Here is a 16,126-nt window from a genome sequence, read left to right as displayed (position 1 = left end):
GAAGAATGAAGAATGCTGACACAACTCAGCGCTGCTTGAAGAGTATAAATAAGCAATTGTGCTGTGCATGTGTCGAACTTGTCCATCCCTTAATTGCTGTGCAGACATGACTGGGTGCGAGATGAAGCGGAAAGCAGAAAATAAAGTATACCTGGGCCTTTAGTTTTCGAAAAAAAAAAAAAAGTAAATAAATTAGGCTATACAGTGTATGCCCATTGGTGGTCCATCAGATGAGCCAAGGGTGGCTAAGAGAGCCATTAAAATGTATCCAAAAAAAAAAAGTATTTCTTTACTAATGTGCATAACTCAGATGCACATAATGTAAAAGCATTTATTTAAAAGTTAGGTTGCTATACAATGCTAAGATATATGTACTATATACGTGTACAATAACAATTTTCGGAAAATATAACATTACGATGTCCAGAAATCCATTTTAATAGTACATTGGGTTTAATCTGCCATTTAATGAGATCTCCTAATATATATTGTTAGTGGCGAGAATTTTGAACAAATATTGTGTATTTTCATGGTCTAGTGGCAGAACTTTTACCAAGTGTTCAAATCCGCACTCGCATGTTTTTTTTTTCCCTAATCAAAACCAAATAATGTTTATCAGTGGTTGTATAACGGACACGTTTGTGTGCATTTTGTTTTGTGATATAGAAAGTCTCTGCAACGGTGATAGATTGAAACGCGCGTCCGAGTGATGACTGTACTCGAGCCACAAGAGAACACTGCATCCATGCAACTGATAGCAACGAGCTCAGCAGCTTGATTTAAAAAACAACACATTTCAGCGCTAGAACGCCTCTTATTTGACAAACGAAGAAAGTGAATGTCCTGCTAGTTAACTGGAGATGTTTTATTTATTTGTATTAGGTACATCCGTGCCGCGAGTTGTTTCAAAAAGTGGTGGCAACTGGCAACAATATCGACCCTGGCAAAAACCCATATTGCTCCTCGACATGGTCGCTTCGCTTTAGCCAGGTGGTATTTATAGCATAGGGGGCGGGACGCTTTACATTCTAAAGAGCATTTGATTGGACAGATGATGTGATGAGAAGCTGAAGTCCGCGGTGACGTCATAAAAATCCATGATCCATTTTAGCGGAAGTGAGAGACTGTAAGTTTTGTATGCTAATATCTCCTAAATGCGAATTTTGTCATTGTTTTGGAACACACCAGCTTTTTCATAACCTTAAGCCTAACATTCATACTAAAAGCTAAAAAACTTAAATCTTGATTTCAGGGGGCCTTTGAGGGGAGGCTCCTTTAAGGCTTGCCAGTAAATGGTCACTGTTTGATTGGCTAACGTTATTGCATAATAAACTCCATCAACATCAACTCAACTTGCTATTGCACGCTAGTAACGTTAAATGTTTTGAAAACATTATCCATATAAAACTTGAAGCTGCTGTAAGATCCAATAATACAGCTGACTGTCTATAATCTTTCAGCAAGAGTTTCTTTGCGAAATCTCAATTACACTGTGCCTCGTTTACAAAACAAAATGTTTCGAACAAACATATCCTCTGACGTGATGTGGGACGGCATTAAAATAAGCCATTCACTCGTTTCCAATGCTGGGATCCTTCTTAATTCTGTACAGTCTCACCTAAATTTACAACTACATTACTATTAAAACGCAGTATTTAGGAGTTTATTGAGGCAAAAGTTGTAGTTAATAGTTAGAATTGGACCCTAATCTAAAGTGTAACCCACCTCTTATATGTCAAAAGACCAAGGCAATGTCATGACCCCTTTAGTGTTTTTAAAAGAAGCCTCTTATGCTCACCAATGCTGCATTTATTTGAAACAGTAATACTGTGAAATGTTATTACAATTTTCTATATTAATATATTTTAAAATGTAAATGTATTTTCTGTAACTTTTGATCAATTTTACGGACTCCAAATGTTTGACTTTGAACGGTATTGTATATGTTCACAGATCAAGTTTAGAAAAAGTTAAAGTTTTTCAAGTTTAGTTTTTCTCTTTAGCTTTACCTACTATCATTACAATATAGCAAACTCTTGTACAGACTATGTGAGACACCTTCCTATAAATTGTTTGAAAAATTATTTTGATTGCATGTAGGACATAAGAAATTGGCTTGAAATGCAACCCGACTGTATTGCTTGCAGCTGGCTGAAAATATTTGAGATATGATTTATAGTCCAAACAAACAAATTTGTGCGCATAAGTTTAATTATTCTTGTAAAACAATTCTGAGTGTTTTAATGAATTCTAAATGCACTTGAATCATACACAAATCAAACCATTCTGTCAACAGAAACATATTTGCACACACGCTCCCACACATAAAGAAACACACTCCCGCACCCATAAACCCACGACTACATCTCCACACACACACTTTTAACACACATCAGTTTTGACAAAGATTTTTTTTTTTTTACATTGTACTACAAAATCAAATCCTGCACATTAATAGCAATAAAATATCTTACAATATTTAGAATTATTCCCAGAATTCTTTGCACTTTTAGAAACATGTCCATTATGTCTAAATTAATTTGCTATATTACCGTACAGTAATTTTTCAAGCAAAGCAGTTGTTTTGTGCCTGTCTGAAATCATGCGTCCTTTATATCGGTGAAATTCACACAAAGTCTTTCACTAAAGCTTAAACCTGCAGTTAAAAGGTCACCTCCGAGCTGAAAAAAAGGTGTAACAGTAGGCGTAAAAGAGAAATCACAAAACGCCCTGTCCATTAGTTAAATGTCAATGATTCTTTTAGCTTAAACACATTTGTATCATCTTTTTGTGCCGGTAGGGGGAGCAATGTGGAATCAAACAAACAACACTTGAAGATCCTGTCTGACACTATATCAATGCGATTTTACAAAATTCTCTGCACAAAATTAGTTGTCTTTTGTGATTTATTTCCCCCGTTTCTCTTTATTCCTCCATCATCGCATTCCCGCAGTGACGGCACCATCTACCTCTGATGTCATCAATATCCTTTTGTTTTCATCTCCACCACATCCACGTTCATCCTCTCTCTGTCTTTGTCCAGAGGGTGGTTCTGCGTGTGTTCCCACAAACGTATGGCGCCATCCCACTGAGCGAACATGAAAGAGAAAAGAGCACCAATGAGTACAGTGTTGATGCACTTAAATTTTTTTTGTATTTAGGGCTGCAACTAATGGTTATTTTGTGGATTAATCTAATGATTATTTTTGCGATTAATCTATTGATGATTAGTCAATTAATTCTAAAATATCACCGTATCAATGATGGTGATGTCCACCAGGAGGATTATTTATTAAATAAATGAGTCTTAAAGCGTTACTTCATCCGTCAAGATATTTTAAACAACCAACAACAACTTTAAACGCTTTGTAACCGAGTGCAGAGAGTACGTCTGAGCCACACGCCTCGTGGCAGCTCCGGTGAATCTTCGGATCATTTCTTTGTCTCCTTGAGTAATTTACCCCTCATGATTATACAGTTCAGTGTGTCTCTTACATTATTATATGAACGTGGCACACAACTATTTGCATTCCAAGCAAATCGACGTATTTTTGCAATTGTCCACATGTCGTAACAGCCCTAATAGTATTAAACAGGGGTTTTACTTACAGAGCTGCTGACCATGTTGTTTTGATACGGGTGCCAGCTGACGTCCCTCACACATGCGTCATGATTGGACAATTTGCACTCGACAGATCCCGTCAACACATTGTAGACTAGAAAAAGATGAAAGGAAGTGAAATTAAGCAGATTTGAATAATAATACGACTATTTTGCACTTTGTTATGCATTTTTTTGATCAACTTACTGACGATTTTGCCTGTTGAACAGCCTGTATAAATAAACTTCTGTCCAGTGCTGAATTCAGGGGAAAAGCGGCACCGAATGAGCGTGTGCAAAACCCCGTGACCCCTGTAGGTCATCACAGAGGTGTCACCGCTCAGCTTATGCCTCTTTAGTGCTGCAGGGCAACAAAATAACGAGTGAAAACAGGAGCTTTTGTGTTTATGTGTACAATTAAGGTCGAAAATAAACCAGTTTGTCTAGCAGGTCTATTAAAGTTCCTCAAGCATGCTAACACACCTCTCTGAGGAACCTGCTGCCAGCGGTAGTCCCAGTTCTGTTGTGTGACAGCGAGTCGTGAGGCCGCGAGTCCTTCTTTGGGTGAAAACTTCCTCACATCCCACAGCTTAATGCTCTGATCTTTGGAGTTGCTGATCAAGTATCGAGCGTCGCCCTTCAGGACAACATATAAACGCTGCTTAAAAAGTGCTTGAAGTGAAGCAGCTAATGTATTGCAATTATATTTAGAGGGCAACAGGGGATGTTCTGCAACTGTATAAAAGGATTTGAAGCTTTTTGATAACAGTTCTGCTCTTTAACTGTTTAATAACAGTGCCTTCATCTTGTTCGCTGTGACATATACTATATGGCCAAAAGTATCTGGACACCCACTGTTTGGTTTTAAGCACCTGAGTGCAGCTGAAATAGTCAAAGCCATTAATTAGAAGTGTGTGTCCGCATATTTTTGACATGTAGTTTAAATAAATACTTCATATTAGGTAGCAACACAAAAGGCTTCTCTGATATCTTGAGTGTAAGTTTATGGAGGACCAGGACCACTTAATAATACAATACAGAAATCAATCAATCAGTGCATTCATTCAAAAAAAGAAAATGTAAATAATCATTTTTCACAAGTGACAAATATTGTTATATTATTAATAATTACATTAGTAATAATATTCATGTTCTAAAATTGAGTTAAAATGTATTAATAAATTAGTTGTTTTTTAAATTGTTTAAATTAGTTTCATTATTATTCATTTTAAACATGAATGTCAATTTGAAAAGTGGTTTGTTTACTTATTTTTACATTAAACATGTTCTAAAATTGAGTTAAAATGTATTAATAAATTAGTTGTTTTTTAAATTGTTTAAATTAGTTTCATTATTATTCATTTTAAACATGAATGTCAATTTGAAAAGTGGTTTGTTTACTTATTTTTACATTAAACTACAACCCCAAATCAGAAAAAGTTGGGACACTGTACAAATTGTGAGTAAAAAAGGAATGGAATAATTTACAAATCTCATAAACTTATATTTTATTCACAATAGAATATAGATAACATATCAAATATTGAAAGTAAGACATTTTGAAATGTCATGCCAAATATTGGATCATTTTGGATTTCATGAGAGCTACACATTCCAAAAAAAGTTGGGACAAGGCCATGTTTACCACTGTGTGGCATCCCCTCTTCCTTTTATAACAGTCTGCAAACGTCTGGGGACTGAGGAGACAAGTTGCTCAAGTTTAGGAATAGGAATGTTGTCCCATTCTTGTCTAATACAGGCTTCTAGTTGCTCAACTATGATGCAAATCATAACTCTTTATGATGCACCAAATGTTTTCTATGGGTGAAAGATCTGGACTGCAGGCTGGTCATTTCAGTACCCGGATCCTTCTTCTACGCAGCCATGATATTGTAATTGATGCAGTATATGGTCTGGCATTGTCATGTTGGAAAATGCAAGGTCTTCCCTGAAAGAGACGACGTCTGGATGGGAGCATATGTTGTTCGAGAACTTGGATATACCTTTCAGCATTGATGGTGCCTTTCCAGATGTGTAAGCTGCCCATGCCACACGCACTCATGCAACCCCATACCATCAGAGATGCAGGCTTCTGAACTGAGCGCTGATAACAACTTGGGTTGTCCTTGTCCTCTTTAGTCTGGATGACATGGCGTCCCAGTTTTCCAAAAAAGAACTTCAAATTTTGATTCGTCTGACCACAGAACAGTTTTCCACTTTGCCACAGTCCATTTTTAATGAGCCTTGGCCCAGAGAAAACGCCTGCGCTTCTAGATCCTGTTTAGATATGGCTTCTTTTTTGACCTATAGAGATTTAGCCGGCAACGGCGAATGGCACGGTGGATTGTGTTCACCGACAATATTTTCTGGAAGTATTCCTGAGCCCATGTTGTGATTTCCATTACAGTAGCATTCCTGTTTGTGATGCAGTGCCGTCTAAGGGCCCGAAGATCACGGGCATCCAGTATGGTTTTCCGGCCTTGACCCTTACGCACAGAGATTGTTCCAGATTCTCTGAATCTTTGGATGAAATTATGCACTGTAGATGATGATAACTTCAAACTCTTTGCAATTTTTCTCTGAGAAACTCCTTTCTGATATTACTCCACTATTTTTCGCTGCAGCATTGGGGGAATTGGTGATCCTCTGCCAATCTTGACTTCTGAGAGACACTGCCACTCTGAGAGGCTCTTTTTATACCCAATCATGTTGCCAATTGACCTAATAAGTTGCAAATTGGTCCTCCAACTGTTCCTTATATATACATTTAACTTTTCCGGCCTCTTATTGCTACCTGTCCCAACTTTTTTTGGAATGTGTAGCTCTCATGAAATCCAAAATGAGCCAATATTTGGCATGACATTTCAAAATGTCTCACTTTCAACATTTGATATGTTATCTATATTCTATTGTGAATAAAATATAAGTTTATGAGATTTGTAAATTATTCCCTTCCTTTTTTACTCACAATTTGTACAGTGTCCCAACTTTTTCTGATTTGGGGTTGTAGAACTGTAGAGTATATTGCACTGTGGTGATTTATAACAATACTTTAGCTATAATTCACACCAGTAAAAGAATTGTGCAGTGTGTTGATGTAATAACTGTATTGTAAATCACAGCGTCTTGACAATGACAGTATGGATTGCTATTATACTTTGCTGTGTATGAAGGTGATTCCATCTCTGTGTCCAGCCAGTTGGCCCACAGGCTGTGGTCTGTCCTCTCTGAGTGTACGTCTGTCCCACACTTTACAAAGAGCATCATCACTGCCTGAGAACAGCAGCTGCGATGAACTGTCTGCAAATGCTACAGCATTCACATCATCCTCATGAGCGTCAATCTGAAAGACGAAGAGATAAAACAAAATAAAGAAATACACGAGTCATTCTACAGAGTGCAATGTCTGGATAATGTTCTCACTTAATCTATCATGCTTATCAAAGATCACATTCAGTTTAGAGCGAAAGACCTTTGCTTTGATGCACTGAGACCGGGAAGCTGTAAAGATTATGCAAGGAATAAGATCACAGGATGGCTGAGATTTATAACAGATTGACAGTAGAGCTAACTTATTTTGATAAATGATCCATTAGAAGGTAAAAATCTTGCACATTAATCCAAGGAAATAAAGCTGTAATTCAGATGCCAATGGAAGAGAAAAAGTGACAAGTGCAGCAGGTGAAAGGTGACAAAACCTTTTTGATTTTTCATTTACTGATGATAGGGTTCTTGTCACTTTTTAATATTCTAAACACAAATTTTATCTGTGGTGCAGGTTTTTTTCCTTCTATGACTTCACAACTTGTGAATCATACCTTTAGAGTTCTCTTGTTTTGTTCGCGATCAAACACATACAGACAGCCATCGTTTGCACTGTTTGATAGAAATAAAGGTATTTCAGGAAGAGTAGAAGAGTATTTTAGACATACACTTTATTTTTTCCAGGTAAGGTAGGTAGTTATTATGCCTGTTTATAGATAGATAGAAAGATAGATAGACTTTGAATCTATATTGTTAAAAGTGCTATATAAATGAAGGTGACTTGAAGTCTCTACATGCATGAAAAAAGTATCCAGATATAAATAATAACGTTGAGTTATTAAAGGACAAGTATGAAGGCCATAGTATAAGATACTGACCCGCCTAAAATCTCTTTTCCATCTGTGGACGCTGTCAGTGAGAAAACACAGAACCTCCTTTCATCAGGACTGAAAGAAGAAAAGACTCCTGTCAGCATCAGCAACATTGAACATGAACAACTACAGTCATTTCTATGGCACTTAAATATACCTGATAGGCTACAGTGGGGAGAACAAGTATTTGATACACTGCCGATTTTGCAGGTTTTTCTACTTAAAAAGCATGTAGAGATCTGTAATTTTTATCATAGGTACTAGGGCTGGGTATTGACACAAATTTCACAATTCGATTCGATTTCGATTCACAAGCTTGCAATTCGATTCGATTTCGATTCCGATTCGATTCAATTCAATATGGATTATTTTGGATATCAGGTACAATACATGGCAAATTTCAAATCTTTTAACAAATCTCTTAACTAATGCTGCAAATTATGTGAGTCAGTTGTAGTCTACTAGGCTTCATTAGCCTACTATAATATTGAAGGCAAAAATTAACTGATGTGTATAAAAACTTAAATTACACTTTTATTTATTTTTATAATAATAAAGTTATATGAAATATAAACATTTAAATGGTGGCCGTCATAAAAACGTGCTAGATTTATTCAAACATGCATTAAATATTGATGAACATTAAAAATTATAATGAATATGTAATATGGTGCATATATTTAGCAAAATGCTCCTCTCTAGAGTTAATTTTTCTAGCTGACTGACGAGTTTATGGTCACTGGATATGGTTTTTCTGAGGTAAATGTGACGTTACATGACATTTTTTACAAGCCGTTTTAATGACATCTTTCCACAGTTGAAACACTGATTGAGCGATTCCATGTGACATGATACGGATTTCGATAAGTTGTACTCTATCTTTTAACACACTTTCAGATGCTCATTCATGTTTATTTCGCGCTGTAACTGGTATTATTAAGGCGGAAGAGAAGATCATGTTGCTTCTCTTGAGCTGAGCTGCGCCAGAGCGATCTCACGCCACAGCGCCAAAACGGTATTTATGTTTTGGAATTTCATAAGAAAATGGACGTAATTTTAAATCTGAAACTTTTTTCATCTCAATAGTAACAAAGCACAAAGATTATTGCAATTTATTGGATGGGATGCGCGCTACAATGTTCCATTCATTCATCAACTGAAAACAGGATGACTAATCGATTCTTGGGATTTAAGAATCGATACGGTTCGTAAAAATGAGAATCGATTAAAATCGAGAAATCAATATTTTTTTTAACCAGCCCTAATAGGTACACTTCAACTGTGAGAGACGGAATCTAAAACAAAATCCAGAAAATCACATTGTATGATTTTAAATAATTAATTTGCATGAGTATTTGATCACCTACCAACCAGTAAGAATTCCGGCTCTCACAGACCTGTTAGTTTTTCTTTAAGAAGCCCTCCTATTCTCCACTCATTAACTGTATTAACTGCACCTGTTTGAACTTGTTAACTGTATAAAAGACACCTGTCCACACAGACTCCAACCTCTCCACAATGGCCAAGACCAGAGAGCTGTGTAAGGACATCAGGGATAAAATTGTAGACCTGCACAAGGCTGGGATGGGCTACAGGACAATAGGCAAGCAGCTGGGTGTGAAGGCAACAACTGTTGGCGCAATTATTAGAAAATGGAAGAAGTTCAAGATGGCGGTCAATCTCCCTCGGTCTGGGGCACCATGCAAGATCTCACCTCGTGGGGCATCAATGATCATGAGGAAGGTGAGGGATCAGCCCAGAACTACACGGCAGGACCTTGTCAATGACCTGAAGAGAGCTGGGACCACAGTCTCAAAGAAGACCATTAGTAACACACTACGCCGTCATGGATTAAAATCCTGCAGCGCATGCAAGGTCCCCCTGTTCAAGCCAGCGCATGTCCAGGCCTGTCTGAAGTTTGCCAATGACCATCTGGATGATCCAGAGGAGGAATGGGAGAAGGTCATGTGGTCTGATGAGACAAAAATAGAGCTTTTTTGTCTAAACTCCACTCGCCGTGTTTGGAGGAAGAAGAAGGATGAGTACAACCCCAAGAACACCATCCCAACCGTGAAGCATGGAGGTGAAAACATCATTCTTTGGGGATAATTTTCTGCAAAGGGGACAGGACGACTGCACCGTATTGAGGGGTCTCGATCTGAGGGGTCTCGATCAAGATCTCGCGATACATGTCCAACAACCTCCTTCCCTCAGTAAGAGCATTGAAGATGGGTCGTGGCTGGGTCTTCCAGCATGACAACGACCCGAAACACACAGCCAGGGCAACTAAGGAGTGGCTCAGTAAGAAGCATCTCAATAGAAAATCTTTGGAGGGAGCTGAAAGTCCGTATTGCCCAGCGACAGCCCCGAAACCTGAAGGATCTGGAGAAGGTCTGTATGGAGGAGTGGGCCAAAATCCCTGCTGCAGTGTGTGCAAACCTGGTCAAGAACTACAGGAAACGTATGATCTCTGTAATTGCAAACAAAGGTTTCTGTACCAAATATTAAGTTCTGATTTTCTGATGTATCAAATACTTATGTCATGCAATAAAATGCTAATTAATTACTTAAAAATCATACAATGTGATTTTCTGGATTTTTGTTTTAGATTCCGTCACTCACAGTTGAAGAGTACCTATGATAAAAATTACAGACTTCTACATGCTTTGTAAGTAGGAAAACCTGCAAAATCGGCAGTGTATCAAATACTTGTTCTCCCCACTGTATATTGAAACAAATACAAACAAATATACATCTTTGAACATAAGAACGTATTTCCATTCACACAGCTCTACCTTACTTGGGGATGAACAGAGCAAGACCAAACCTCTAAAAGCATAATATTACAATTATGACAGCATTATCACAGCATAGTCACTAAATGTCATGCAATGCAGAGAAGACGTCAAAATGGTTATGCGAATTTAATGGGAGAGGCAAAAAGACACGCTGGAAAAGTCATCTATTGGCATTATTAGCATATCTGAGTGGTGTTATGACACTTTAATTACAATTTAAATATAGGAGGGTTGCTGTTCTTACATATTGAGAATCAACAAATACCAGTTCTTAGTGATATATTTTTATTATCCTGAAGTGTGTTATTTCTACAACACTTCCTTCAGATTTCACTTTGCCAGCGTGTTCAGTTTTGGTTAGCTCACATCACAGTCACGTGATGGTTGTTGTGATGAACGGTTATGGAAATCTGTTCTACTGTCTGTCACTCACATGAAGAGGAAGCGTACCGGTGATTACCTGAATTTTAATGCTATAATGTACTATGAGGAAACACTAACTTGAGGTCCAGAGCGGTGTGTGTTTCATTGTCTCCATCTACACTGCACACATGAACTAAAGAAAGAGAGAGGACAGACGCATGTGCATTAGAACAGTCAATGACAGCAGTGGCAACAAAACAGCTTAAGTGACCTGTCCCTGTCTTACTGTAGTCAGACCAACTGGAGTAAAGCACACAACGTGCATCAGGTGTAAAACACACATCCAGAATGCTCCAGCCCACGTCTCTGGCCTTCACTGTCTTCTTTAGAGCAAAACGACCCCTACTAGTATCATATAACCTGATATTCTGGTCTATAAAAACAGAGACAGAAAAAAGAGGTTATAAGACATGCACTATCATTCAAAAGTTTGGAGGCAGTAAGACTTATTAAATATTTTTGAAAGAGGTCTCTTAGCCTGGGCCATCGTTTCAAAGTAGAAAACTAAACTAAAGAGACCGAACAACAACAGTCTGCAACATCAAAATACATCGAAAAGGGGTTATGAGAAAAGAATACAAAGACATTTTATCAGTCGTTAGTCCTGGAGAAATATAGCACAGACACTGGACAAAGATTAAACTTTCTAGAGTGCATGTGTCGACTGCCTGCGTTCACAGCAATATTGTGAAATATTATTACTATTTAAAATAACTGTTTTCAATTTTAATATATTGTAAAATGTCATTTATTCCTGCAAAGCTAAATTTCAGCATTATCACTATTTCTTATTATTATCTAAGTTGAAAACAGTTGTGTTGCTTAATATTTTGGAGGATTGTTCAGGATTATTTATAAGTATAAAGTTTATATGAAATAGAAATCTTTTGTAACATTATAAATGTCTTTATTGTCATCAATTAATAACAATTTATGTTAATATCAATTTAATGCATCCTTTTTGAATACTGACCCCAAACTTTTGAATGGTAGTGTAAACAAACTCAAATTAAAGACAGAAACATTTACACTACAGGACTTTAGTAGAGCTTTGTTATGCACTTGACCATGTCTGAGATGTGCATTTGGAAAATACTATTAAAGCATAGAAAACAAACACTAATAACAAAGTCTTGAATTGCAGTTTCACCTTGGCATGCAGACAGGAACATGTTTCCCTCATCACTGTAGACTCCACAAAAAACTTTCTGCTGATACGTGTCCTTGTATACCACATGATTGGGCAAGAAACTATGAAGAAATAAATATGGATTACTACATGTTATGCAAAGACTGAAATGTAAAACCATCTGTGCCAGTGTATCTCTGAGTATCTATGCCCGATTGCATAAAGCACCTTAAGTGTAATTTCCCCTTAAGATCGCCCTTAGGTTTCCCATACACTTAAGGGTGCTGCACTTAATAATCAACAATATTATTGACTCCGCTGACACTATTGAATAATATTTAAAATATGCACTATTATTGTTGAAGCATAGCGTTTATATTGCACTTACTGTGAGCGGATACGGCTGCACTCTCCATGAGAAAAACTTGACCCACGACAACGTCCCTGTTCCCGCTTTAGAAAGAAATACACAGTTAGATTATAGGAAATCGTACACTTCTGAACTCAACTATGCATATTTTTGGATAATTTGTAAAAATGTGAAAATATACATTTTCTGAATTCGTTATCAGAAAAATCACAAATCTATAAAAATAAATAAAATAGCTGATAACTATAATAACTCAGACTCATTGTATTGTTAGTAGAAATATCCTGTAAAAGAAAGATACACAAGTATAAACATCTATCTTAGTATCTTACCTCTGCCAGCATATGTGTGAAACTGTATCTGCCCTTTAAGCCAGAGGAAGCAGTGGCAAGCATGATCTGAGTGTGGATCTCACTGCGGTCCACTTCCTGTGTGTCTGGTTGGGCATCCACTGAGAGAGAATAAATAAGGCATAGTATTCATGGCACCATTTCTCACTTTTATAGACTGAAAATTAGGCCAAAGAGGCTGTTGATTCTTTTAGATTCTATTTTTTCTTATTCTTGATTATTTTAGATTCTTTATATTAATGGTTGAATATATCCTTGCAAACGATCCTCACTTTTCTAAATAACAATGAAGGCTGGAATGGAGTCTGTGCACACTGAGATTGACTGCTCAACATTTAAATAGTCTGGTTCATTGCTTGCTGTAAGTTCCTACAGAGTGCTATCAGAGTTCCTCTGAAACCCTCCACCTCCCCTAGCTCCACCTGCCTAGATCTGCCTAGCCATATTCAATAGCATGCTTAAACTATTCCAAGAGTTGTCATGATTAAAACATATATATAATTAACTTTAGTAAACATAACATTTATTATATTTATTTATTATATTAAAACAAAGAGTTAATACTGAGTCCCAGAAGCTTTAAATACCTTGCATAAATAAAAAAGCATGGGTTATATTAGTATCGTTTTGTCCTGCTGTGAGACACTTCCTCTAGATTTAATTTTGTGCTTAATTTTCTCACAGTTTCCATACACTGAGCTAGTAGCAACTAAGGGCTAAATGCGGAGGCAATTGTGCATAGAGTGAATTATCCTCACCTGGAGGGTCATATCGATGTCCTAACCGCCCATCCCAGGCCCCATCGCTGTCCTCATCAGAGTCTGAATATGACTGCACAAGCTGCAGGCCTGTCGCTCCACTTCCATGGACCAGGCGCACCTGGCCCCTATATTAGAGAAAAAAAGGAACACTTTGAAATATCAATTTGAATAGAAAAAGAGGAACTGGTAGTGTTGCAAAACATGTACAAAAAGCAGCCGAGGCAAAGGTATCTCCAAATAAATGTCATGTGGGTTATGTATATATTTACCTCCGCAGTAGGTACGCCAGAACTTGAGCTAAGTCAACGTCCTCTTCTGATTCTGACTGTCTCTCTGCCTGTGTGCGACCCGTCTGGTTAGAATTCTGGTTGGGTTCGGGTTCTGACTGGTCTGGGTTGTTACCAGAGCCCCGACCGGACATCCCAGAACTGGACTGAGAGCCCATAGACTGCTTGTCTGGAAAAATTATTTATTCAGCCATAAGCAATACAGAAAGTCAAATTCATGACATTATAAAAAAACAAGATACAAGGCTAGAATTTCCTTAAAGACATTGAACACCAGTAATACAGTGAATAATATGACATACGCTCAAACAATAAAACATTTTCAGCATCATCACTCTTCAGTGTCACATGATTCTTCAGAAATCATTTTAATATGCTGATTTGCTGCTTAAGAAACATTTCTTATTATTATCAATGTTGAAAATGGTTGTGTTGCTTAATATTTTTGTGGAAACTGTGATACATTTTTCAGGACTCTTTGAAGAATAGAAAGTTCAATAGAACAACATTTGTTTTGAAGCAAAAAATCTTTTGCAACATTATAAATGTCATTACTGTCACTTTTGATCAATTTAATGCATCCTTGCTGAATAAATGTATTAATATCTTTCTAAACAAAATTCTTACTGGACGAGTGTACTTAAATGAGTGCCAAAAAAGATAGAAAGATGTACACTACAGGACTTTAGAAAGTCTGAGATGTGGATTTGAGAAATACAAAGCATAGAAAATTATAAAAAATAAATAAAATTAAAAAACAAGATAAAGAAGCAAGACATATTATAAATAATGCTAGGATTTCCTTAAATATAGTGAACATCATATTTTAGTAATAAAGCAAATAAGAGGACATACACCCAAGATATAACTGTCTGTCCAAAAAGTTGTGATTAACATGTCACAATGCATAAATATATATCACGACAAAATGAACACTGATGTAGTGCATTTATTGTGGGGTGTGTCAGTATTTTTGTCTTGGGAAATTTTAACACTAAATAGGCGATTTAAATTAGGTAAACAAATGCTGACATGCAGCTGACAAAAGTCCGTGATATAACTGACAGCCGACTATGCTAAAATGACAGGCTCGAATTGAAAACAGCAATTGACATGGGGCGAACACTTCATATAATGGTTGCATATTTACAAACGAAGAGCTTAAAAAAGCTAAATACGTAAAAGCATCCTTATTACACTAAATATCCATCCAAAACCACCTTTTGTTTATAAGTTAGCGCTCACGCTAGCATACTGTGAGCGACCTACAAAAGAGAGACACCTACCAATTTATTTGATAACAGCGCTTTGACAGCTCTTTTACTCCTTTGTTTTCTTCCTGCAAAACCTCGGTAAATAACCACAAAATAGTGTTGTCAAAAATGAAGCTTGTAAACGTGGGTGTTCAGTATCCTGAGCGCTTCTATTTCCCTGAGTTGTTTTCAAGATTCTCCTGGTTCGTAACGCGCCATGTTGTTTACGGTCTCGAGACTCCTCTGGTCACATGACACACTCAGAGCAAACACAAAAATAATAGAAATAGAAATAGAAACCAATGTTTGTCATTGACAGTGAAGCTATGTATTTTTAAAATATTCATTTCCAGCCACAAACCTTTAGCACTTTACTACAAATAGGAAGAAATAGCACATTTTTGGCTTTGTCATAATAAGTTTCCAAAAAATCCAAATGTGCTATTCAGTGTCCTACTCAAAAATGTCAACTGCTAAACTATGTTTAGAGAAACTAGCTACACTACACTAAGCTATAAACTTGACAAAAATGGCTAACTTTCTTAAACTACCATATTGGTAGCTTTAATATATAGGCCTACAAAACATATAGCCTTCTGTATGTTCTATAGAAAAATAATTAAAACAGATAAATTGTCAATTATTCAGGAAAAACAACAGAACAGAAAGAAGTTTTAGCTGCCATACCTTAAACAGCCTTATTACCAAATAAGATCGAGATGCATCGAATCGGAATAGTTTTCCGACTACTAAGCAGTCCAGAAACATGGATTGGCATCTGCATTTTGTGCCCTAGCATGGATAATGGGGACAGAAAAATAAATAAATAAAAATTGTTTTTGTGTGGAACATTTACGACTATTTACTTATTGTCCAAAATATTGGAGAAATCATATCTAAATTTCTAATAGATTTTATATTAGGCTATTCCTTTTTTTTTTTTTTTTTTTAATGTATGTTAGTTGCTAATTCTGTACAATTTGCACCCTCTGCTGTGCTTTTTTTTATTTTTATTTTTT

At 36.7% G+C, this 16,126-nt stretch overlaps 1 protein-coding gene across 1 annotated transcript; it reads right to left on the bottom strand.

The window, feature by feature from the left end:
• Positions 1-2,193: 2,193 nt before the first annotated feature.
• On the bottom strand, positions 2,194-15,367 carry dcaf11 (ddb1 and cul4 associated factor 11). Its single transcript, XM_079863136.1, has 15 exons — positions 15,141-15,367; positions 13,837-14,023; positions 13,565-13,692; positions 12,789-12,907; positions 12,475-12,539; positions 12,108-12,208; positions 11,184-11,330; positions 11,036-11,090; positions 7,743-7,811; positions 7,419-7,476; positions 6,758-6,943; positions 4,084-4,237; positions 3,809-3,961; positions 3,610-3,716; positions 2,194-3,088 (listed from the first exon to the last, which is right to left on the bottom strand). Exons 2-15 carry the CDS (start codon positions 14,010-14,012, stop codon positions 2,981-2,983), a joined length of 1,626 nt encoding a protein of 541 aa, XP_079719262.1. The 5' UTR covers positions 14,013-14,023; positions 15,141-15,367; the 3' UTR covers positions 2,194-2,980.
• Between the last annotated feature and the right edge of the window lie 759 nt (positions 15,368-16,126).

Source organism: Squalius cephalus, assembly GCF_949319135.1.
Source record: "Squalius cephalus genome assembly, chromosome: 25".
NCBI classification, from domain to species: domain Eukaryota; kingdom Metazoa; phylum Chordata; class Actinopteri; order Cypriniformes; family Leuciscidae; genus Squalius; species Squalius cephalus.
Note: the sequence above shows the minus strand (reverse complement) of the source record. Positions and strands in the feature narration are given on the sequence as shown.